This window comes from Rhinopithecus bieti, unplaced genomic scaffold, assembly GCF_001698545.2.
Source record: "Rhinopithecus bieti isolate Rb0 unplaced genomic scaffold, ASM169854v2 scaffold_1558, whole genome shotgun sequence".
NCBI lineage: Eukaryota > Metazoa > Chordata > Mammalia > Primates > Cercopithecidae > Rhinopithecus > Rhinopithecus bieti.
This window is the reverse complement of record NW_016803701.1, coordinates 2,522,718-2,548,815: the sequence shown is the minus strand read 5'-3', so window position 1 is coordinate 2,548,815 and position 26,098 is coordinate 2,522,718. Positions and strand designations below refer to the sequence as shown.

Sequence of the window (26,098 nt, the reverse complement as noted above, 5' to 3'; positions counted from 1 at the left end):
AGGAAAATTTAATGTGAGGAACTTTGGCTTGATGAAAATGTGGTTTTTTAAAATTAAATACCCAGGTATAGGTCAAGTATGGTGGGTCATGCCTATAATCCCAGTACTGTGGGAGGCTGAGGCAGGAGGATCACTTGAGGCTAGGAGTTTGAGACCAGCCTGGGCAACATAGCAAGACCCCATTACTAAAGAAAAATAAAAACCAATTAGCCAGGCATGGTGGGCATGTGCTTGTAGTCCACCTATTGGGGAGCAAGAGCCTGAGGCAGGAGGATGGCTTGAGCCCAGGGGTTCGAGGCTGTAATGAGCTATGATCATGCCACTCCAGCCTGAGCAACAGAGCAAGACCTTGTCTTAAAAAAACAAAAAAATCCAGTTACAGAGAATAAGCGTATTTTATGAATAGAGCAAAACAAAGTCTAGAATTGGCTTCCCTGTGCAAGAATACCATATTACTGTTTGGAAAAGATCAGTTGCTACCTCTAGAGCAACAGTCAAGGACCCTTCAGCCCTGGGGGGGAGAATATACACTATTCGTTTAAAAAATGAAAATAAGCTTTTTAGCATTGCCAGTATTCTTCCTAAATAATAATTCTATCAAGACACCCTAGGAATAGAAAATGGTCCTGTTTCCATGTTCTTTGTAATGTCTACCTTTTTTTTTTTAACATTATATATCTTAGATGGCAAGAATAACAATATTAAGAATTAAAATTTGTTATGATGGATGTTTATAAAAATCTCAGGATATGTTGTTTTTTAAAATGTCTTATTTTTATAAGCTCTCACATCCAGTGTGCAATTATTTATTCCAAATACTTTCCCTCCTTACCTCCCCCCACCTCCCTTGCTGCTTAGATGGTGGTCTGTCGGAGAATCAATGTTCTTTTTGTCTACCCATCTCCCTTCAGTCTTAATAAAAGGTCTTAAACAGTTACATGAGAACCAAAAAAACAACCCAACGCTTTTGGAGAATAAATCAGGATCTGGAGTTCCAAACAGTAATACCAATTCCAGTGTACAGCATGTTCAGATAAGAGTTGCCCGCTTGGAAGATAATACAGCCATCTCTTCTAGCCCCATGGCAGCATTGCAGATTCCAGTCCAGATCACCCATGTTTGTAAGTGTTTGATCTTCAAGATTCCCGCTATTTGATCTATATGATTTGGTTAATGGCTCTGATGTCTTTTGGTCTTCTAGAATGTTAATAGAAATTTACCCAAGTAGGTGAACTGAAGGACATCCAAAATGTTTTGTTTAGTTCAGTTAATATTTGCACACTGAATGTGTGACAAGGATGTATAAGCAGTTACCCAACCATTATAAACCATTTGATGAAACCATCTTAATTTCTAGATTTTGTAATTAATGACTTAATAGAAATTATTAAAAATAGAAATTAGAATGAATGATAGAAAATACCTAAAAAGCAGTCAGTCGGGCAAAGAAATAGAATTTACTAACTGGTGTGTCATGTGTAGTAATTTCACCAGAAGACATATTAATTGGGGATTGATTTGAGGTCGTTTGGTAAAGAAGTGAGTTTTGGCAAGGTTGAGAATGATTTTCTTCAGGGAGTAAAGGGCCAGTTTCCTATGGGCAACTGTTTTTTGACAGTTTTGTGCTTCATGAGATTATGGGAACCTAGCCGTTGTTAGAGTGAGAACTTTTTTTTTCTTTAGATCAAAGTCAAATTGATCTTCCTGTCAGTCTTGAATTATAGTGACAAAAAAAAAGGAATGAGGAGGAAATTCTCAGAACCATATTCTTCACTCGTCTTTTTTGTTTTTGGTCTACATGATGCTATCTGCATTTGAAAAGATACCCAGGAGTATTCCAATCATTATGTTATTCTCAACCAGGTGATTTATTGGCATTTTGAGCGACAGGTTTTTGCAGACTCCTTCACATTGCAGGATATTCAGTGTCCTTTGATCTTGCCCACAGAATGTTAGTAGTATATGCCAGTCATCATGAGAAACAGAAATACCCTGCATATTTCTAAATATACCATTGTGATTCCCTGGTTGAGAATCGCAGAACCACATATTGGTGTTTAACACCATGTATCTATGTGCATTGACTGTCAAAGTTACCTTAGAGACATTTAAACTAATCATACCTTATTCTTAAAGTCCTAATCTGAATTTGGTTATCTATCAGTGTCATCAAGAATGAAGGATTTCTTTTTGTTTATGTTTCAGTCTGAGGATTGCAAAGCAACTGAAATTACTAGTCCAAGTAAATATGAGAGTTGCTGTTGGTTATAAATTGATTGGGCGTGTTAGTTTTTCTTGGCTATTGAGTTGACAGTACCCATTGGGAAGACAAACATTTTATAAATGATACCTTAATATTGATAGCAGCATTTTAAAATAGTATTTAGAATTGTTCTCAAGTGTTCTACAATCCACCTATTACTTGTAGCATTCTAACTAAAATCTCGTTTTTGTTTTTTAGGTTAGGGAACAGGGATCAGCAAATTTCTTTAGGTAATGAGCCAGAGACAGTAAATATTTTAGGCTTTGCAGGCCACATAGGTTTCTGAGGGATAGTCTTTGTTTTGCTTTTAAACAACCCTTTGAAAATGTAAAAACCATATTGGCCTTAAGCTACATTTGTCCCTGATAGTAGTTTGCTAACATTGATTTAGCTTATCTGGAACCACTTCAAATTATTATAGCTATGATCTCAAGGATCCATCACATAGTAAGTTGAATAATATGAATCAAGTGCATTTCTGTTGGTAAGGGTATTAGATTCCTTTTAAATAGCTGAGAAGTGTTATAGTCAGAATTTAATAAACATTACACATTAAAAGTCAGTTCCAAGCCATATTTCACATAATTTGCCTATAGGTATGACTGCAAGCACCAAAAAAGATGACATTGCTAGTATGTTCTATTTAACCTTGAGCAGATGTTGATCAAGTCTGATCCTCAGTTGACACACATGTAAAGAGATTATACTGTCTGATCTTTATTCAGTCTCCCAAATGTGGTCTTCTGAGATAATGCTGTCTTAACATTTATTTGTGTTTAAAAGCACTTTTGATCCTCACAACCATATGAGGTAGGCAGGACAGGTAAAAATATCTGAATATTAGTTTATAAAGTAAGTTATTTACTCAGGTTTATATTGCTAGGAAGTGATATTAAAGCCTAGTATTTTTGGACTACCAGTCCAGACATCCATACTGCTCACCCAGATGTACAAGAAAATTAGTTTTTACCAAGTTCCTGTCTTTATGCAGGTTGGTCTTAGTGTGTTCCTCTTACTTCCTACCATTAGAAACATTTAATCATGTATACCAAGGGTTAGCAAACCTTTTCTATAAAGGAAGAGATATAGTAAGTATTTTAGGCTTTATTGACCTTCTGGTGTCTGTCACAGGTACTCAACTGTGTTGTAGTACTAAAGTAACCACAGAAAATATATAAACCAATAGGTGTGGCTGTGTTCCAGTAAACTGTATTTACAAAAACTGGCAATCAGCTGGATTTGTTTGTGGACCATAGTTAGCCCATCCCTGTACTATATGCCATCCCAGACAAATTGAATTCATTATCTCTCATAAGAAATGTAAGTGACTTCAGGTCTACAGGCAAATTATTCAATATTAAATTGACTTTATGATAATTGAGTACACTAGAGAAACTTAAATTTACAAAACATTTATTGTTGTCCTTATTACCACAGCTTCAACAGACTCTCCTGCTGCTACCGTTGACTCAGAAACAATAACACTAAACAGTGGAACACTACAGACATTTGAGATTCTTCCAGTGAGTAACACTTCATATATATTGGCCATTTTTATGCATGAGAAAGATCAATTGGTATCACTTTTATAAATCATATAAGCAAATGAAATACAAAAGTCAGAGGCCAAATGAATGGTAGACTAAATCGGACTTCCACTTTCTAATTTTAAGCAGCTTTTCTCTCATCTGTACATAAACCAAAATGTTATATATATATGAAAATGACAGTGCTAATAAGTATATACATACTGTGGACTTGTACTGAGTTATAATTTATAACCAAAAAAAATTGGTTATTTGAGAAAGTTTGTGGACAAACTAATCATGAGCAATTTAACAACATTCATTCAGTAAACACTGTACTAGCCACTGGGGATACAAAATTTCAAAGTCCCAGTGCTAAGTGGTTTAGCTGCTTTAGAAAGGTAGCTTTAGCTGCTTTGGAAAGGTAGCTGCTTTTTAGCTTCTGAAGAGGTTAAGCAGAGTTACCAAAGGATCCACCTAAGAGAAATGAACATATCTGTCCAATAGAAACTTGTACATGAATGTTCATGGCATTAAACAACCAAAATGTCTAGCAACAGAAAAATGCATAAAATGTACAATTGCCATGCAAATATTACTCAGCAACGAAATACTGAAACACAGCACAACACAGATGAACCTTGAAAAATAAGCTAAGTGAAAGAAACCAGACAACACAAGATGTCACACAGTACTTGCCTCCCCTTTATTTGAAATGTCCAAAATAGGCAAATTTGTAGATCGAAAAAGTAGATCAGTGGTTTCCTGCAGCTGAAAGTGTAGGTTGAAAGTGGAGCAGGACTGAATGCCCTTTCTAAAACAAACCTATAATTCATATTTCCTTAAGAAAAATTGTATTGAATCAAAATTTACTGTGAAGAACACAGGGTTATTAGTGCAAGAGTTTATTCATCCTCTCCCCAGCCAAATCCCAAGAGGATGACCACCTTTGGAACTTTTACTGGCAGCTTACTTAACCTAAGTCAGTCTCCTAATCCAGTGGTCTCTGAAATGGGGATGTATAAGACAACCATTTGACACAGGTAGAAAACTTGCACTTTTTTAAGCCCATTCCCCTGGTAAACAATATATATACACACCTACATATCTGAGGTATGTGTTCAGGTTTTTAACTTATGGGGTCACCATATTTAGGCTTTCCCTTAATTTATTAACAGGATACTAGTACTCCAGCTTCAAAAAATTGTGAAAATTAAATGTAGTTAAATATATTAAATAAAACATATATATACATGTACATATAAAGTATTTAAAATAATGCCTCACCATCTGTGATTAATATAGAAAAGAAATTGGGTCCTCACAGAGTTCCAGGCACTTTCATAATCATTTCTAATCCCAAACACTTTCCATGAGAAGTAGTTACTATCTCCACTTTAGCAATAAGGAAAACTGTACTTGAGGATTTAGTACCCAGAAGAGTTGTTTTAGCTCAGTCCACAAGACTGAAAAACAGGCTACATGATTTTAACCCCCAGATCTATTTTAAGTGCAAATACTTTTTTAGAATATTAAGATAAACCTAAATCACATTTTTTATATAGAAGCTTATGGTCGTGAGTTTATTGGTCAATAATTTCATTATACTTCCTTTAAAAATTTCAAAAGAAAATGTATTATTTAATAGTTAACCAGCTTTTTCAGATAAACGTCTCTTTCCTTCAGCAAAACATTGCTAATTACTATTTTACAGAAAGGGACAAGGTACAGAAAATTTCCCAAAAGTATACTGTGAAAAGTGTTCAAGTAAACACTGCTGTTGTGCCTTTTTTTTTTTTTTTTTTTTTTTAAAAAAACTGGGGACTGCTAGTTTTACGTGCTACAAAGGAAAAAGAGGGGTGATTGCGTGTCGTGGGTTACTGCACTGGAAACAGTGACTCATACAACTGTCTTGGTGCCCTGAAACAAATAGCTGAGACCAGACCATAGAAGTACACAGGAGCAAAGAGCAGCCTCTTAAACCTTCAGGCTAAGTAATGACTTGAGACAATTATGCCCTACATTGTATTACTTGTTCGCAGCTTCACAATGGGTAAGTATATTTGTGTCTAGTAAACTAAACTCAGTCCCTGTTTTTGTATATAAAAGTAGACTTAATCATTGTTAAATTATCTTATTTTTCTTTTTCCTTTAGTCTTTCCATCTACAGCCCACTGGCACTCCAGGCACCTACCTACTTCAAACAAGCTCAAGCCAAGGCCTTCCCCTAACTCTGACTGCTAGTCCCACAGTAACCCTGACAGCTGCTGCTCCTGCTTCTCCTGAACAGATCATTGTTCATGCTTTATCCGTATGTTACATAAATTACTTGATTTTTGAGCACCTGCTATAGACCAGGATTAGTTGATAAGGACCAAAATATAAGGTCGTTATCTAAACAGTTCTTCCCACTGCTGCTATTCCAGGCACAGTGTTATACACCATCACTCTGCCTTCACTGGAGTGTATGTTTCATCCCTTCTCTTTATCTAAGATGGCTATATATTAGAATAGGGACATTAGGAGAGCAAAGGCCCTAGCAAGTAAAGGACAGGGGCTGTAGAAAAATAGTGATAAAAGTGTTTACAGTTCCAGAGGTAAGAGATGGGGAGACAGTGAGGTACCCCATGTCATTTGATTTACAACTTTAACAGGTTCTTTAATGTTTTATAGCCAGAACATCTGTTGAACACAAGTGATAATGTTACAGTGCAGTGTCACACACCAAGAGTCATCATTCAGACTGTTGCCACAGAGGACATCACTTCTTCCATATCCCAAGCAGAACTGACAGTAGATAGTGATATTCAGTCATCTGATTTTCCTGAGCCTCCAGATGCCCTAGAAGCAGACACTTTCCCAGATGAAATTCATCACCCTAAGATGACTGTGGAGCCGTCATTTAATGATGCTCATGTATCCAAATTCAGTGACCAAAATAGCACAGAACTGATGAACAGTGTTATGGTCAGAACAGAAGAAGAAATTTCTGACACCGACCTTAAACAAGAGGAATCATCCTCTGATTTAGCCAGTGCTTATGTTACCGAGGTAAGTTGTACTTAAAGAACAACTCAGTGGGTTCTTGACTTGAGCCTCAAACCTGCAGTTTGGGAAACTTTTTTCTTTAGACTCATGAAATTAAGCTCAAACCCCTACCTCAGACCTCAGTGTTGTTGCTGGCAGAAATGGGCAGGCAGAGATCTGTGGCAGTCAGGAAGAATAAGAAAACCATGTTCTATCTTACTATAGTTCCTCACTAAAACTTTTCCCTCCTTGCCTACAATACATTGAGAAATGTTTGTTAGAACCCATAGAAGCATTTTCTTGAGAGTGGTTAGTAATATCATCCTACACTGTAACAGCATTGTTACTTCTGTTATATTCAGCTGACCTATAACTGACCCAGTCCTTGTAAGTTCCTTTTGTTAAAGGTATGTTAGATCGTGAGGTCATCTTTTGTCCCTGTGAGACCTTAACTTTTTATTTTATATTCTGATTTTTAAATGGGTCATGTTTAAGTCTGTTTAACCTATACATGGGATTTTAAGGAAGACTAGTAAGGAATATGAGTCAATCTCTCTTTTTTTTTTAATGTTATTTAGGGTTTAGAGTCTCCCACTATAGAAGAACAAGTTGATCAAACAATTGATGATGAAACAATACTTATCGTTCCTTCACCACATGGCTTTATCCAGACATCTGATGTTATAGATACTGAATCTGTCTTGCCTTTGACAACACTAACAGGTACTGTAATATAATACTTACTATGTGCCTGATAAATTTTAGGTGGAAAAATCAGACATTTAATTCAGTCTTAAGTTCTACACCGTGGTAGAATACCTTAATTTCTTGACGTGGACTAGAGAGTAAATATATACATTTAAAACTAACTGGATACTCATTACAGATCCCATACTCCAACATCATCAGGAAGAATCAAATATCATTGGATCATCCTTGGGCAGTCCTGTTTCAGAAGATTCAAAGGATGTCGAAGATTTGGTAAACTGCCATTAGGATAATTCTTAGAAATAGGCAGTTCAAGCAAAGAAGCCACACTGTTAATTACAACATCTTCAAAGAAATAGGAGCAACCCCCAAGAGGCTTAATTTACCAATTTAAATAGCCACAGTGCTTAAGCCACACATTGTTGCTGCTATGACTTCTTACCTCCTTATAAAGACAGTGTGTAGTTGAGTGGAGGCTGGGAGTTTTAAGCATAAATCCCTATGTTTAATGTTACATGGCAATAAGGAATTTCATTCACTTCAGCCACTAAGAAAAGTTTAGAATCACAAAAGCTTAACTGCTGTGGTTTAAAATACAGTTTCTCTAAAGATCAGACATGGCACTGTCTCCTTTCAAGTAAGCCTGGTTGTAGTTAAGATATGTCATTTCAACATGGTCTAGAGCTTACCAGTGATCTTCTGATCTTAGTTTGAGACTTGACCAGCATACAAATACAGAGACCTAGGAGGTGGTCTTGTGGTGGTTACATTTGATTAACCCATTGCTGGCAGTGGGAGCTGATTTAGGCAGGGTAAACAGGAAAGCATTAAAAGAGTTAAAATTCACTACAGGTTTTTTGTTACTTTTAAAGGGAATATGGATAAGCATAGTAACAAAACCCACCAAAATCTAAGCAGTTTTCACCCCCTCAGAAACCACTGTCATTAGTTTACAAAGTTAGCACTTTGAAGTAAAACTAAATGAGGAAGGAAGTAATGTTACCTATCCTTGATACCATGACCATTTATTACATGTTTTGCAACATAAATTACCCAGAAAACAGTTTGTCATCCACTTAGTGTGTTAGGTGGTGGGGTACAATATAACCTCTCATCTCAGGCAATTTTTAAAAAAACAGTATTTGCTTCTATAATGAAACAAATCTAAGAGTCATTCCTATATTACAGAAAGGTTAAGGCAAAGGTAGCCTTTTGGGCTTTTTAATGAATATGACCCCTATAGAAAAGTCAAGGGAAAAAAAAAAAAAAAAACCTTGTATAAATTATTTTATTTATTATTGTAATTAGATCTTCACAAAGTTGTCTTTTCACTGTCTGTTTTGTTAACGTGAAATTGTAGTTAAGCAAAAGTCGGTTGCCTAGGGAACAACTGTATATTCAGTTTAACAGAAATAAAAGAATATTTGTCTTAAAATGCAAGATTTGTTTGTTACATAGCCTTTTGCCGTGCAATTACATTATAAAAACGTTCATTTCAAAAGTGAATGTTGTGCTGTTTGAGCTTTAAGGGTTGGAATGTTTAGGTACAACATCAGCTCCTTAAAGAAAAAGCAAACTATGTCTCCCTTGCAAGAGGGAATTACATTTACAATTAACATGAAAATCATGTATCAGACTTCTGCAGGAGATTCTTCAGCATACCTTATCCAAAAATTACCCACTGTCCTAATGTATCATTTTGAAGAGTCCTGGTAAGTACTTCTCCTTGGCAGCCTCACCTTCCCACATCATGGAAGTACAGGTTTGCACATATACACAACATGATGATAGAAAATATGATATAGTATATTAGCTTTCTAAATTTTGGTTCTAAGTCTCCTTGTCGATACCAGTAGATCTAAAAGAAGAAGAATTAAAGTTTATAAATAATTAAAATTTAAAACATAACATTTTTTCTACCAATTTCAAATTTCATTAGTATTTGTTTATTCCCCTAAATGAGACATTCTCCATATTCTGACATCTCTACATTCCTGAGACCAGTGCAGCCAGAATTGAATTCTTCCTCTGAGTTTCCACATCCAAGATCATACTTACTCCTACTTTCTCAGTTTACTTTCCTTTATGTTCAAACCTGTATACTCCACCAGTCATCTGGCAAGCTATCCAAGAACATATACTTGGACATACTACTTAACAGGAAAGGAAGACAACATTTAGACTCACATGATTCATACAATTGGTTCAGACTGCAAAATAGAGCTTCTATAGTATACCTGGATTAAGTTAGTTCATTGTTAGTCACTTTAGGCTTCAAGCTAGGGGAACAGGAAAGCTCCCAAAGTGCGATGGGCCAGTCCTTTTTCGGGTCATGGGAGTACGTAACAGGATCAGTGAATTAGAACACTTGGAGATGTCTCCTCGTTTAATTTTAACTCAGATAAGCAAATTACTATTATGATTTAAGCCCTACAGAGATCAAAACAATTGTTTTTTCTTTTGATTCTGCCTCTCAAGGAACATGAAACAATGTAGCCAACTAATGAATGATTGAACACTGAGAAGCCACCACCATCTTTGTTTCTTTACCATAAAACAAACATTTGCAGTAAATCAAACATTTTTACAACTGCAGCTTCAGATTTCCCAGGAGGTTTTGGTGTTAATACCTCCACTGTGGGATACAAACATGTAGATTAAAATAGACTAATTTTGTAATCATTAGAATTCAATCCAGAGTGTGCTATCTCTTCCCTTAGCAGTAACTGGCATTTTCCAAAGACTGCTGGTCCTCATATAGTCCTTGAGTGAAGATGAATTAAGTAAATTAAAATATCTGGCCACCTAAGTCTTCCCACTAATTTTTTTTTCTCTTTTTTTCTTTAGCTATCAAGGGAGTAGAGTTTCTCTTTGTGGTTACAACTTTGGGATTTAGGAGAACTCAGATTTTATTGAGAATTCTAACATACTTTTAGGGGGAGAATGAGGATATAATTAAGAGATACCCTTTTGTATAGACCCAAGGCTGAAAATTTTTGTCCTATGCATTGCAACTTAAATCCTCAAGAACACTGTTTAAATTCTCAACGGTACTTACAAGTATGCAGGCAGTAATACTACTCAAAGAGATGCAGACAGCAAAGAATATATTCAACGGTTTTGGAGGTAGTTGAGGGAAAACAAAAGCACTGATCAGCGTTACCTGTATGAAGAGAAATTATGTAAGGCCTTAATAGTAATTCCAAGACTTGGTAATTACCAACTGGAGTCCAGGCAACACAATTACATCTGCCACCAAGTTTGCTTTCTAGAATGTTAATACAGTAATTATAAATATGTTTTGAGTTTTTAGTAGTACTTCCTCCTCTTCTAACCTTTCTCTTACTTCTGAAAGGAGAGAAAACATTAGTAAAACTAGCTGATCCCAAAATAACTTCTTTAACTAAACTTCACTCCCAGAATTAATGATTCTACTGGAAAAAGTTCTAGCCATTTTGTTATTTTAAACATTCCTAGCCAAATGAATATAATCAAAGCCAGTTTTGCTATAACATTATGAAACACACTGAAAGACCTAATATCGTGTAGTTCTGTTTCTAACAGATGCAGCATTATATGCAATCTTTTCATTAAGAAGCCATGGAAAAAAAACAATTATCAAATTTAATGAAAATGTGCCAGAAAAATGTCAAACTATGGAAAATACAGCTTTTAAAAATTTTGTGATAGCTCCCTGTATTTTACAGTATGTATACAGTAAAACTGCTATACACTGTGACCAGATCTTTTAAAACTTGACCAAAGGGTAATGGATATGTTTTTTAGGAACAAAATTAATAGAAATGGGGAATTATGGTAGATGATGACAGAAGGAAGTGGCTACTAGCCACTGACATTTTTACAAATTTACTAGGCAAAACATGGTAAACTCAATTATCTGAAAACCAAGTTGTCTGACTTGTACCATTTCACATATTCAACCTGGGGTGGGGCAGAATTAAATTAGCTACTCCAATTAGCAATTGCAATTTTGTGGTAATAAAAGCACTTAACTTTTTGGAAAGTTAATCATAATTGATAAAAGTTTTCAAAACTTTGGCTAAGAGCCTGGGTGAGGCACAAAATGAGGATACTTACTAGAACCAATAAGGATGTTAAACTGCCAACAACTAAATTGATGATTCGATCCTGAAAGAGAAAAGAATTTTTAAGCCATATGACTTCGATCCATGTTACCTTCAGTATAGTGCAATGCAAAGTGTTGGGATGGTTTACGGAAACCCAAGATCCAGTCCTTCTCTGAGCTTTACACATAAAACTACCAAACAAAGCCAAGTGTACTCAGTCATGAGAATGGAAAATGTACTTTGAGAAAATGGCCAACTGGGGAAGGTTTCTTGAAGGGACAGAACATTTATACTAGAGTCTTGATTGGGTAGTATCAAATGGGGAAGGGAGGCTTACAAATAATGCATGTGCTGCGGAGGATAGTATGAGACAAAGGAAAAGGACAGGCACTATGGGAATGGCCAAGCCAGAGCATTGGTTAAAAGTATCAGGAACCAGACTAGATGTGGAGTACCATGATGTGTCTGGAACTACATTTGTAATACAGCTTAGGTATCTCCTTGTCTCATCTAAAAATAGATGCTACTGTTAAAAGGGATGGATCCTAGAGTGCCAAAGACTTGGTACTTGCAGTCTTAAAAGACCATCCAGTCCAGTAGTTTTTCCAAGTTATTTAATAGTGAAAGCCTTCAGTATATAAACAAAATCTTCATTGAAGAGCCTACCTACTGAGCTTTCTTGTCATTCCCATCCCACCCCAACCAACAACAAAGAACATTTGAAAAACTGATCCAATCCTAATTTTACAGGTTAAAAGTAAATTTAGGCCCAGTGTGGTTAAATTATTTGCTAAGAGTCATATAGCAAGTTAGAAGCAATTTTGAAACCAGAGATTCCTGAATCCAGGTCACTGGTTAGAAGTAGTTTCAGGTACTACTAAAAAGGTGAAGTAAGATAGGTTGTAGAACTACAGATTAAAGTTAGGGTTTAAGCCCTGATTAGGAAACACTACTTTAAGGCCAATGAGAATGACATGCAGTCTTATTTCTGAGAAGTCAAAGCTGAATCTTTAACGAATCAGTCATCTTAAATATTGTTTTGATAAAGTCTGAGCAGAGAACAGCAGGATATGGAATATAGGCTGCCAATAAACAAAACCTCAGAGATGGGAAGGACACAGGAACAATCACAGAGCAGCAACCGAATTCTCATTTCCAAGTAGTCAGCTTTTAAAGGTAAGAACCCACAGAAGTTAAAGAGTCAGGCAAAACTGGGAGGGAAAGAGTGTTAAGAAAGCCAAGTATTGGATGTGCATAATCTAACCAAGGACAAATCACAACTCTCCAGACAAGGCCACTGCAACTGAGGTTAAAGAACAAAAGAAACTGGACTCCCGCCACATCCTAACTCCAGAGGACTCAGAAGAGATCTTATCACAACCTCAGCTAGAGAAGCCTACACAGCACACAGGAGCCTGAAGTTAGGACCACCTGTTAGGAAAGGGACCCAGGGACAAGTCACTGATCACTTTAACTTTTTCCCACATGGGACGAATAAGTGTGTTTAACATAAAATGTGTAGAGAGACAAAATCCATGGGAGCCCCACTGTTTTTGAGAAGCAAGAATATCTTCTACTCTCTGAGCTTCCGGGATTTCCAAAACGAAGGACTGCATACCTCACAACAGCTATCCCACCAATAGAAGCCAAGCCAATAAATCACTAATTGCCAAATGACACACAGCAAGTTGCCTACCAGGATCAAAGTAGGAGAAAAATAATGGTAAAAGGATATTAACTATGCCAAGAGCATTCACCAATCCTCTCCTTAAAAATTCTGGGATGAAATGGTAATATGACTGTTTCACAGTAAAACAGGCTCAGGGAAACTGAGAACTTTCCCAAGATCTCAATACAATTAAGTGATAAAGACAAGATTCAATGCCAGACTTCCTTTCTCCATTTATATGTCTCACCCAAAGAACAACCTAGAATGCTAGTGCTGGTCTAGACAAAGATGGCAAGTGGCAGACAACACCTCAAAAAGCCTATTAGCCAAGTACTAAACTAAGTGCTTATCTTTCAAGAATGAAAATTTCCTCATAGGTGACTTTGTTCCACATTGTTGAATTTCTCCATATAACTGATTTTAATCATCCTGATGAAAATATATCTAAACTTTAATGAATACATTCCTGCCTGCCTTTTAGATAGTCACTGAACAGAATTCCAACTGATTTTCATGAATATCAGTTACTGTTATAATGTAGTGATCCCCTCTGGGATTCCCAAGATGGGATGAACTATTTATTTAGGACATGGCAGAAGTGTTTCTAGAATATTTTCTTTCTCCAAGCCAAGGCCTTCTGCTATCAACATAACCATGAATTCAGGTATGCAGAGTTAACTTCAGAAGCCCTCCTACTTCTAATGCTCTCTTGTTTTAAATGTGCTACTCAAAGTGTAGTCTATGAACCAGCTCATTGGCCTCACCTGAGGGAACTGCAAGAAATGGAGAATCTTAGGCCTCACTGAGACTAACTGAATCAGAATCTGCATTTTAACAGGATCTGGTAATTTGTGTGCACATTTAAAATGGAGAGGCTGTGCTCTAAAGTTTAGTCTAAAATAAGTCATTTTTAAATATTAAGTTCAAATCACAGGGTGGAGCTCCTTCCCTGGGCCTGGAGATTACTTTTGAGGGTTTTAGCAGGTCTTCTAGCTCCCAATCTCCAAAGAGGATAATAGAGAATAATTAAATAGCTAGTTAATTAACACTTCAAAGGACAGTTTGGGGAATAATATCCTCCAAATTGGAGCTATAGTACATGGAGAAAAGTGAATATTACATTTAAACTTTACTGTTTATGGAATAAATGGAAACTCAGATTATTTCTACTTCTGTAGTCTCTATTAACTCAATTATTTATCACAGAACCTAGCTCTGTCTCCTCTCCAGTTTTATTTTCACTCTAGTTCTACCTATCATAACTTGTCTCTGCTACCAGAAATTTACACCTTATACTGTGGCTTATTTTTACTCCACAAGGAAGCTGACCGGACAAAGGATGGCAATTAGCCTGGATCCCTGCCTGCTGAGAGGACAGGATACAGATTTAAAATTTCCTTCCCAGAGACAAAATATTCTGCAACAGGTTTAGAGATAGTCTGAATTCATATATACATGAACATAAAAACAGACATTGTGTGTGCACATACATGTGTATATATACAGTTGAGATTTCACCTGTATCACCTCATATAATTCAGATGCAAATACAAAAGTGAATAAAAACATCTCTACCTTCCAGAAGTTTACACTATCCAGAGTTCAGGAGGGCACTAAGAAGACAAAGTGACCTATCTTGGGCAGTCAGGGAGAGACTAACAGAGAAGTCAAAACCTTAAGGAAGACTAGCAGATGAAAAGGAAAGGAAAGATGGTTCATGAAAGGAACTCCACAAAGACCCATGTAAGAACAAAAGCATTGCCGTTACAAAAACGCAATGGGACAAATGGAGATTGCTGACCCAAGTTTCATGAGAGCTGAGAAGAAAGGAACTGGAATGCAATGCACAGTGAAGAGTCTGGGCCTGACGGATTCATGTCTTTGTCTTCCTTTAAAATGAGGAATGAGAAAAAGATGGAGGTATATGCAACTGGTTTGTATCTGGAATGGTGGAAAGAAACTCTGTAAAGCAAGTAGGGAATATGTTATCTCCATTTACCAACGGGTAACTAGGTTCGAGAAGACTGACTTGCCAAAGGTCACACAGCTAGGTAATGGCAGAAAATCTATCCAATGCTGTTTGCAAAATGCAAGCATAATGAGAGGTTCAAAAGGTCTAACAGACCTTAAACTAATAAATGTGGACCTTAACACAGTCCAGAAACCAAGGTTCTCATCTCATTCTGCCACTAGCTAGCTTCGTAACCTCAAAAGGATTCCTTAACCCATTTGACTCTATCAAATGAGAAGACTGGGCTAAATGATACCTGGTCCTTTCCAGTTCTTACACTTTATGGTTCTGAATCCCCAGACTGCACTTGGGCCAGAGAAGAAGGACTAATGCCCTAGTGAATAAAAGCCAGAGAACCCCTATACTTGCCTAGTCAGTCATTAGCCAGTATCTTGATACTAGAGAAACTAAAACTCAAATGATCAGGTGGTAACAATGGCCCTGGGAGGAAACTGGCAATAATATCCCAAATAACCAAAAGCTAGCTCTGCCTGCCCTCAGCTCTTCAGCTCCCTGGAAATATCCTGGTTCTCAACAGTTTGGAATGCTTACAAGCGACATTGTATTCAGCCTTCCATTTCCATGGCAATGTTTTGCCTACTTCCAAAATGAATTTCAAGGACATGTGCTACTATAATAAAAACCTAACCTAACTAACCTAACCGACAATAAAAAGACCAAGACAAAATTTCTAAAAGGCTTTGGGGAATGGGGGAGGGGGGGAAAGGCTAAAGAACTTACAAAGGCCAGGCATAGTGGCTCACACTTGTAATCCCAGCACTTTGGGAGGCCAAGATGGGAGGATCAATTGAGCTCAGGGATTCAAGACCAACCTGGGAAAAATACTGAGACCTTGTATCTACAAAAAATATAAAAATTATCTGGATTTGATGACACGTGGCTGTAGTCCCAGCTACTTGGGAGGCTGAGGTGGGAAGATCACTTGAGCCCAGGAGGTCAAGGGTGCAGTGAGCAAGGATCACGCCACTGCACTCCAGCCTGGATAGAATGAGAATCTTATTTAAAAAAAAAAAAAAATTGTCTAAAAAAACATTTATCATTTAAACTCAAATGTCTGTATGAAGATTCCTGACAGCCAAGTGGGAAGTACAACAGAATTTTTAAGTTCTAACTAATAAAAGTAAGCATACTGGATAATTAGTCAAAAATCTCCTGGCTCTAAAAAGAATTTGTCCCATGAGTCAGGACAAATCTAGGGACACAGAAAATGCAGGTAATTCATACACAATCATTTCTTATATTGGTCCATAAAAATATCCCAGAGGCATAATGTCAACCCAGTTCCCCAAAAAGTGCTACTCCCAATTTTGACTACTCATCTGTATTAGTTTCCACGCTGCTGATAAAGACATACCCAAAACCGGGTAGTTTGTTAAGAAAAAGAGGTTTAATGGACTCACAGTTCCACATAGCTGAGGTAGCCTCACAATCATGGCTTATGGTGACAGACACGTCTTACATGGTGGCAGGCAAGAGAGAAAATGAGAGCCAAGCAAAAGGAGAAACTCCTTATAAAATCATCAGATCTTGTGAGACTTATTCACTACCACGAGAACAGTACAGGGGAACTGCCCCTATGATTCAATCATCTCCCACCTAGTCCCTCCCACAACACATGGGAATTATGGGAGCTACAATTCAGGATGAGATTTGGATGGAGACACAGCCAAACCATATAATTTCATCCCTGGCCCCTCCCAAATCTCATGTCCTCACATTTCAAAACCAATCATGCCTTTGCAACAGTCCCCCAAAGTCTTAACTCATTTCAGCATTAACTCAAAAGTTCACAGTCCAAAGTCTCATCTGAGACAAGTCCACCTATGAGCCTGTAACATCAAAAGCAAGTTAGTTAATTCCTAGATACAATGGGGATATGGGCATTGGGTAAACACACACATTCCAAATCAGAAAAACTGGCCAAAACAAAGGGGCTACAGGCCCCATGCAAATCCAAAAACCAGCAGGGCAGTCAATTTTTAAAGCTCCAATGTCTCACATCCAGGTCATGCTGATGCAAGAGGTAGGTTCCCACTGTTTTGGGCAGTTTTGCAGGGTACAGCCTCCCTCCCAGGTGCTTTCACAGGCTGGCCTTGAGTGTCTGCGGCTTTTCCAGGCACATGGAGCAAATTTCAGTAAATCTACCATTCTGGTGTCTGGAGGACGGTGGCCTTCTCACAGCTCCACTAGGCAATGCCCCATGGGGACTCTGTGTAGGGACTTCAACCCCACATTTCCCTTCTGTGCTGCCCTAGCAGAAGTTCTCCATGAGGGCCCTGCCCCTTCAGCAACCTCTGCCTGGACATCCAGGTGTTTCCATATGTCCTCTGAAATCTAGGCAAAGGTTCCCAGACCTCAATTCTTGACTTCTGCGCACCCACAGACCCAACCCCACGTGGAAGTTGCCACGTGCAGCTCTGAAGTCATGGCCTGAGCTGTACCTCGGCCCCTTTTAGCCATGGCTAGAGCTGCTAGGACACAGAGCACCAAGTCCCTAAGCTGCATACAGCAGGGGGGCCTGGGCCCAACCCACAAAACTATTTTTTCCTCCTAGAACCTCTAAGCCTGTGATAGGAGGGGCAGCCTCAAAGGTCTCTGACATGCCCTGAAGACATTTTCCCCATTGTCTTGGGGATTAACATTTGGCTCCTCATTACTTATGCAAATTTCCACAGCTGACTTAGTTTTCTCAGAATTTTTTTTTTTCTATTGCATTGTCAGGCTGCAAATTTTCCAAACTTTTATGCTCTGTTTCCCTTTTAAAACTGAATGCTTTTAACAGCACCCAAGTTACCTCTTGAATGCTTTGCTGCTTAAAAATTTCTTCTGCCAGATACCCTAAACTCATCTCCCTCAAGTTCAAAGTTCCATAAATCTCTAGGGCTGGGGCAAAGTACGACCAGTCCTTTGCTAAAACATAACAAGAGTCTCCTTTACTCCAGTTCCCAACAAGTTCTTCATCTCCATCTGAGACCACCTCAGTGTGAACCTTATTGTCCATATCACTATCAGCATTTTGGTCAAAACCATTCAACAAGTCTCTAGGAAGGAAACTTTCCCACATCTTCCTGTCTTGTGAGCCTTCCAAGTCTCTAGGAAGTTCCAAACTTTTCCTATCTTCTTCTAAGCCCTCCAAACTGTTCCAACCTGTTACCCAGTTCCAAAGTCGCTTCCACATTTTTGGGTATCTTTACAGCAGCACCCCACTCCTGGTACCAATTTATGTATTAATCCGTTTTCACACTGCTGATAAAGACATACCTGAGACTGGGTAATTTATAAAGAAAAAGAGGTTTAATGGACTCACAGTTTCAAGTGGCAGAAGGCAAAAGGTGTATCTTACATGGTGGCAGATAAGAGAGAAAATCAGAGCCAAGCGAAAGGGGTTTCCCCTTATAAAATCATCAGATCTCATGAGACTTATTCACTACCATGAGAACAGTATGGGGGAAACTGCCGCCATGATTCAATTATCTCCCACCAGGTCCCTCCCACAGCATGTGGGAATTACGGGAGCTAAAACAAGATGAGATTTGGGTGAGGACACAGCCAAACCATATCATCATCCTTCAGAACTCAACACTATCAACTTCACTGTAAATCCTTTCCGGACACCACCCTGGGCACCTCCCCTCAGAACACCCACATCACTTTGCTCAGTCTTCACACTTAACTGCATCAAAATAAAATATATTACTTGTGTCCCACACTAAGACTGGCAGTTAACAGTGGGAAAGACAGTCTACAAATAGTCCCCCCTTACCTGCGGGGGATACACTCCAAGACCACCAGTGGATGCCTGAAACTGCAAATAGTACCAAACCCTATACATACTGTTTTTTCAATAAGATAACAGAGATGATTACTAAGTGAGTAACGGGCAGGTAGCATCTACTGTGTGGATACACTGGACAAAGGGATGATTCATGTCCCCAGCAGGAGCAGGACAGAGTAAGAGTTAATCACATTACATAAAACAGTGCACAATTTAAAACTTACAAATTATTTCTAAAGTTTTCCATTTAATATTTTTGGACCACGGCTGACCACAGGTAACTGAAGCCTAGAAAAGTGAAGCTGTGGATTAGTAGGAACTACTGCACTTGTTTTCCTTGACAGTGTGGCACACTGTAGGCACTCAATGAATGTTGGTTAAACGAAAGACTCAAAGCAGAAGTAGCCAACAGTATTTTCTTTAGAGTGCCTCACACCAGTAGAGACTATTTATCTAATCTTACCACTTATCTGGGGCCCGGGCTATCGATAGGAACATAATATGCCTCACTGCTGCACAGCAGGCATGCAACAGCACCACAGAAGCTGTGGCCTGGTACTGCAGACCAAGAGGTCACGGTTTGCCAGCCACAAAGCTGCAACACCCTAACAGATACCTCCCAGGATAGGTTCTGTTGTTCCCAAAGAAATATCAATTGTAAACTACGGGGATCTCTGAGGTCCAGGTTTTCCTGAGTACAAGCCCAGTTACTTTCTGCTAGGGCAGGACCAAGGACTGATTTATAAGGCATCACAGCTCTGAACTCCAGCTGACAAATTAATCCTTGGACAATGCTCCCCAACACTCCCAGAGAGGCGCAAGGCAAAACAGAGAAAAGTCCTTGCAGAAAAGCAAAAGCCTGGATGGACAATGCCATGAAGACATTCCCTTCTACATTCTTGAGGGAGAAGGCAGGGTAGAGGGTGGAAGAAGACTCAGAACTCCACTTTTGGTGTTACTTCCAAACTTTCTATGTGATTCCACAAAAGTCTTTCTCCTCAGACAGCATCGCAGGGAGTCCTATAGACCCACATCCCTTACCAGGTGCTCAATCCTATTTCCAGGTTAGACCTCACACCTCCAAGTGTTCTCCTCTGTCAGACATCCTACCCCTGGAAGCTCGCACAGAGGGGAAGGGAGCGCGCGGATGGGGAGGGAGCGGCGCGGGGGCGGGTGGGAGAGAGCACGCGGGAGGACGGGAGGAGCGCACAGAGGGGGAAGGAGCGGTGTAGGAGGGAGAGTGAGAGTGAGAGAGTGACAGTGAGACAAAGAGTGACAGTGAGACAGAGGTGAGAGAGGGAGAGTGAGGAGACGTGGAGAGTGAGAGGAGTGAGAGAATGAGAAAGTCGAGGAATGAGAATGAGATAAGAGAGTGGGGCGAGGAGCAGGAAAGAGGGAGAGAGTGGGGAGAGTTGAGGCGAGAAGAGGACTAGGGAGAAGAGGGAGAGAGTGGTTAGGAGAGGGAGAGAAGACTAGGGAGAAGAGGGGAGAGATGGGGAAGAGGGAGAGGAGTGGGGGTGAAGAGGGAGACAGTGGGAAGAGGTGAGAGTGGTGGGAGAAGAGGTGAGTGGGGAAAATGGATGGGGGAGAGGAGTAGGGAGAAGAGGAGTGGGAGAAGAGGGAGAGAGGTGGGGAGAAGAGGAGGGAGAGAGGGGGAGAAAGTGGGGAGAAGAGGGGAGAGAGTGGGGAGAAGAGGGAGAGGGGGGAGCGAGTGGGGAGAAGAGGGAGAGGGAGCGCAAGTGGGGAGAAGAGGGAGAGGGGCGCGAGTGGGGAGAAGAGGGAGAGGGGAGCGAGTGGGGAGAAGACAAGGAGCGACTGGGGAGAAGAGGGGAGCGCGTGGGGAGAAGGGGGGAGCATGTGGGGAGAAGAGGGGAGCGTGAGAGGGGGAGCGCGAGAAGAGGACTGCGGGCACAGGCACCTGCGGGCGCGTGGGAGAGCAAGTGCGGGAGCCCCCGAAAGCCAGCGCGCATGAGCAGGGAACCATTTGATCTCAGGAGAACTCGCTCATGAGACAGCATTGCAGGATGGTGCTAAACCATTAGAAATTGCCCCCATGACCGGATCACCTCCCTCCCAGCCCCTCAACATGTGGAGATTACAATTTGACATGAGATTTGGGTAAGGACACAGCCAAACCATATCATTCAGCCCGTGGGCCCTCTGAAACCTCATGTCCTTCTCATATTTCAAAACCAATCATGCCTTCCCAACAGTCCCCCCAAAGTCTTAACTTATTCCAGCATTAACTTAAAAGTCCAAGTCCAAAGTCTCATCTGAGACAAGGCAAGTCCCTTCCACCTATGAGCCTGTAAAATCAAAAACAAGTTAGTTACTTCCAAGATACAATGGGGGTACAGGCATTGGGTAAACAGACCCATTCCGAAAGCGAGAAATCAGCCAAAACGAAGGGGCTACTGGTCCCATGCAAGTCTAAAACCCAGTAGGGCAGTCATTAAATCTTAAAGCTCCAAAATAACCTCCTTTGGCTCTGTGTCTCACATCTAGGCTGCACTAATGCAAGGAATGGGCTCCTAAGGCCTCGAGCAGCTCCACCCCTGTGGTTCTGCAGGGTACAGCCCCCAAAGCTGCTTTCACAGGCTGGAGTTGACTGTCTGTGGCTTTTCCAGGCTTACAGTGCAATCCATGAGGGCTCCCCCTTGCAGCAGACTTCTAGACATCCAAGCACTTCCATACATCCTCTGAAATCTAGGCAGAGACTCCCAAACTCTTGCCTTCTGTGCACCCACAGACCCAACACCACATGGAAGCCACCAAGGTTTGGGGCTTGCACCCTCTTAAACAACAGCTCAAGCTATATCTTGGCCCCTTTTAGCCACAGCTGGAGCTGGAACAACTGTGACTCAGGGCACTGGGACCCAGGACCTGACCCACAAAACCATTTTTCCCTCACAGGCCTCTGGGCCTGTAGTGTGGGGGCTGCTGTGAAGATCTCTGAAATTCCCTAGAGACTTTTCCCCATTGTCTTAGCTATTAACATTCAGCTCTTCAACTGCATCTCCTTAGAGGGCCAGAGAAATAGCAGCCTGACCCTCAGTTTGGTCTAGGAACAATACCTCCTGGCACTTTGTTCTTCCGTTTATAAAAGGCTCAATCCCATTTTATACTCATTACTTACCCACCCCTACCCATGCTTTCCTCAGGTCATTGAAGACAGTAATTATCTTCTCCTGGGATGGGAAAGAGCAAGGCAACACATTCAGCATGTATTAAATGCCCAAAGGGTGCTACTTCCTACCATTGTTTACCTGGACTGAGTGATTCAGACCCTTGAGCCACATCCTACAATTTTGCCTCCAAAGTTCTGCGTTTCTCAAGCAAACTTAAGGGTTCCAACACCATATATAAAAGTTTGATTCTCAGAAATGACTTTGCTTCTCTTCTTCCAAATCATAGCAGACAACTACTCGCCATGAAAGCTGTGGAAGTGGCCTAGTCAGAAGCCTTAGGGGCCAGGAAAAAACACACTGAGAGGATGCAAAATGTGGGAGAAGGTTTATTTTGAGCCCAGCCGAATAAAGAAACCTAAGGCCCTGTGTCCAGGGATTTAATTTGGGTCCCTCAGAGCAGCATGGCTCTGCCTGTACAGGAGCTTGCTCTCGTACTGTCACTGGAGACAACCAGAGGTATAGCAGCCACACAGGCGGAAAGCAAGGAGACATTTTGTCTCACTGGCTAACCCTAGGACACAGTGAATTACGACCCGTATGTTCTGAGACTTCCCAAAGCAACACCAGACTTCGAACAGTGCCAACCGCTCGGCAGGTGCAAGAGAAAGCATTTATGAGAATTCAGGCACACCCACCCTTTACAACTTTTACACTCGATTCTCTCCCAAACGCATGACTTCCACTGCTACATGTGGACCTGTATTTAAGTTACAACTGTTAAGCCTTAGTTTTCATATTTGTACAACGTCTACCATATGGGGTTGTAATGAGGATTGGAGGAGAATACATAGCTCCTACAAGACAGTATCTGGCATTCAGTAGTGGGTCAGTAAATGGCAGCTAATATGGTATTTGCACTATTTATATCATGTCTAAGGGGGAATCTTACCAATAAGAGATCAGACTCCTCAGAGCTGAGAGGCAGCTGAGCTGGCCTAACACCCTGGCCCTGATTTCTATGGCAGCCCGAGTTTCAAATGCATTCCACCATTCTCACAGGGACACCGAGGTTTATCCACCCACATGTCTCTTCAGCAACTCAGAAAATATGGTCACTATGCCCATACACAGCCTATGAGCCAACCATAAGAAAAAAGTGACTCAATTCAGTAAGCACAGGAATTACCAAAGACCAGCAAAAATCACATCCAGAGAAAACTCAGCAGACCATCAGCTTCTGAGAGGCCACACCTCAGTTTAAGTTTTTTTAATACAATATTGTATTTACTACTGGCCTCTGCTATATACAGCTTAGCAGAAAGAAAAGAAAGAGAAAATGACTTTAATTGTATGAGAGCTTGAAGCACCACTTCCTGTTTTGATATCTAGCATATCCAGGTTTCGAAACAGTCCCTGCCTTCTACTGTGAGCTCAGAATGTCCCAAGAATGTAGGTTACTTTTTGATAATGCTAAATTCTCACTTTGCTTAAAACTTAATATACATGAAATCAAGAACTTGGTAAGCCATTGTCCCTAGGGCTAAAAAGTCTACAAAAATGAGGAAACTGGCACCTACCATTTAAGAAGAGCTTATTCTCTAGTTAGGAGGCAAGACCTACATGAGTCCCTCACAGCACAAGGAGTTAAGTGCCAGGGGTCATCTTTGACAGCCAGGCTCACAGAAGGAAAGTGAGAAGAGACTAGATTACAGGGAAGGTTCTAAAGTGGGGAATCAGGCTGAGCAGAATTCAGATATTTAGAGAAGAGAGGACACAGCAGAAAGGAGAACGGCATTTGTGAAGAGCAAGGAGGCAGCTAAAGGAAAGGGATCCATGGAGAGGCATTAGCCTGGACTGGGCTTACACAGAGCAAGGGTAAGACCAGTGCATCTCAACCCTTCTTATGCACCAGCATCCCGAGGACCTTCCAGAAATACCAGTGCCTGTGCCCCACACCCAGAGATTCCAGTCCACTGGTCTAGGGGTGGAAGAGAGAAAACTTACATAGAGTACTAAAGAAAAAGTGATGGCATTTATTTTTCCTAATTACTTTTCTAGCACACACACAAAAAAGGCAAAGTTGTTTTGACAGGCTGAATGAGAAGAGAGGAGATAACTGTTTCACCTTTGGGTGACTAACCCTCCTTTGAGAGAAAAAGCTGTGCTTGGATGATCAACTAGAAGCTCTGTCTAGAGGAAATACACTAAAGCCTGCACTCCTCAGAGAACAGCATTGGTAGCTCTAAGACAGAGGAAGGGGCTGCTGGCACAGACCCAGGTATCTTAATCATAGCTTTATTATTTTTCTCTTCTTTGCATTTTTAAAAATTATTCTATTACCATCCCTACTGAGCCTTGTTCTTAAATAAGCAACAACAAAAATGGCATGAAGTGGCAACTCCAATCTTACATGATTATTTGCAGAGGCCAAATGCTCCAAGTTTGAGTTGCTTGACTAACACTAATCATAAAAAGCCCTTGCTTTTCACCATCTTTGCTTGCTTTTTTTTTTATTGGGGGGAAGGGGATAAAGGAAGATACTTTTGTCTTTGGAACCAAAGATCTGAGCCTCAGAGCCCACTAACTTGCCCCCTCCACAGAGGGCCTCCCTCTCACTATGGTATCTGCTGAGGAATTCAGTGTATGTACCTTCTCCCCAAATCATTGATTTTATATATCACATCCAAGAAAGAATAAAGGAGCAAGAACTGTCATCACCCTTCTTAGAGGATGAGTCACTTATTTTGTAATCAGTTACCACCCATAGAGTGGGCTGATCTAGAAACTGGTTTGCACTACATGGCACCAAGTGGACAGTGTTCATCCTTTTCCCATTTGCTCTAGCTATAGGATGCTGCTTTGCTTTCTCCAGAGAAAACCATTCTCTCCCTCTCCTCCTAGGTTCACCAGTCTAGACTGACTGAAACTGATTTCAGATGATGCCACAGCCAGCTAACAAGTCGAGATCAAGACTCACAAGCCCTCAGAATAATTTAGTGCCCTTCTAACACAAGACAGTGGGAAAGACTGTCCAAAACTGTGTGTTGTACTAAAGTAAACTTTTAAAGGTAGTTGTGGGCAGAAGAGGGGAGAAAATCTCCAGGTTTTAGTTTACCCTAGGGGACAGGATGGGAGGGAAAAGCAGAGGAAGGCAATTCACTGAACCATGTTTCCCAAAGTGTATTCTGTAGAAACTCATCTAGTGAATGCTCCTAGGGAGCTGGAGGCAAGAACTGGGTAAGGCATTGTACTAGGGTTAAAGAGGCCACGTCACCTAAACTGTTTAGGAGGTACTACTCACGCACCCTCACCAACTACAGTCACAATGAAAACTGGCATATTAAAGCTTCCAAAGTCCCACAATAAAGAAAAATGTTTCACAAACTTGGCTATGGAACCACCATAACATTTCAGCTGCTTTAAAACTAAGTTGTCTGAAATGGTTGGGTATCCCTTATCCAAAATGTTTGGGACCAGGAGCGTCTCTGATTTCAGAATTTTTGGGGGGCTTTGGAATATTTACATATACATAATGAGATCTCGGGGTGGGACACAAGTCTAAGCACAAAATTTGTTTCATATACATCTTATACACGTAGCCTGGAAGACAAGTTTTATACAGTATCTTTAAAAATTTTGTGCACGAGGGCCGGGCGCGGTGGCTCAAGCCTGTAATCCCAGCACTTTGGGAGACCGAGACGGGCGGATCACGAGGTCAGGAGATCGAGACCATCCTGGCTAACACAGTGAAACCCCGTCTCTACTAAAAAAATACAAAAAACTAGCCAGGCGAGGTGGAGGGCACCTGTAGTCCCAGCTACTCAGGAGGCTGAGGCAAGAGAATGGCGTGAACCCGGGAGGCGGAGCTTGCAGTGAGCTGAG

General features: G+C 40.4%; 2 protein-coding genes across 10 annotated transcripts in view; one reads left to right on the top strand and one right to left on the bottom strand.

The window, feature by feature from the left end:
• Positions 1-8,959, top strand: part of DMTF1 (cyclin D binding myb like transcription factor 1) — a 44,569-nt gene extending 35,610 nt beyond the window's left edge. For all 5 annotated transcript variants that reach the window (XM_017851699.1, XM_017851727.1, XM_017851709.1 and 2 more), the window contains 6 exons: positions 912-1,121; positions 3,701-3,786; positions 5,945-6,100; positions 6,463-6,840; positions 7,395-7,539; positions 7,703-8,959. In XM_017851699.1, the coding sequence (XP_017707188.1) occupies positions 912-1,121; positions 3,701-3,786; positions 5,945-6,100; positions 6,463-6,840; positions 7,395-7,539; positions 7,703-7,812 (1,085 nt within the window). In that variant the 3' untranslated portion in view covers positions 7,813-8,959. The remainder of the gene's footprint in view (positions 1-911; positions 1,122-3,700; positions 3,787-5,944; positions 6,101-6,462; positions 6,841-7,394; positions 7,540-7,702) is intronic.
• Positions 8,797-26,098, bottom strand: part of TMEM243 (transmembrane protein 243) — a 23,387-nt gene continuing 6,085 nt past the window's right edge. For all 5 annotated transcript variants that reach the window (XM_017851775.1, XM_017851758.1, XM_017851749.1 and 2 more), the window contains 3 exons: positions 11,623-11,673; positions 10,583-10,687; positions 8,797-9,382 (listed from right to left, as the gene is read on the bottom strand). In XM_017851775.1, the coding sequence (XP_017707264.1) occupies positions 9,260-9,382; positions 10,583-10,687; positions 11,623-11,673 (279 nt within the window). In that variant the 3' untranslated portion in view covers positions 8,797-9,259. The remainder of the gene's footprint in view (positions 9,383-10,582; positions 10,688-11,622; positions 11,674-26,098) is intronic.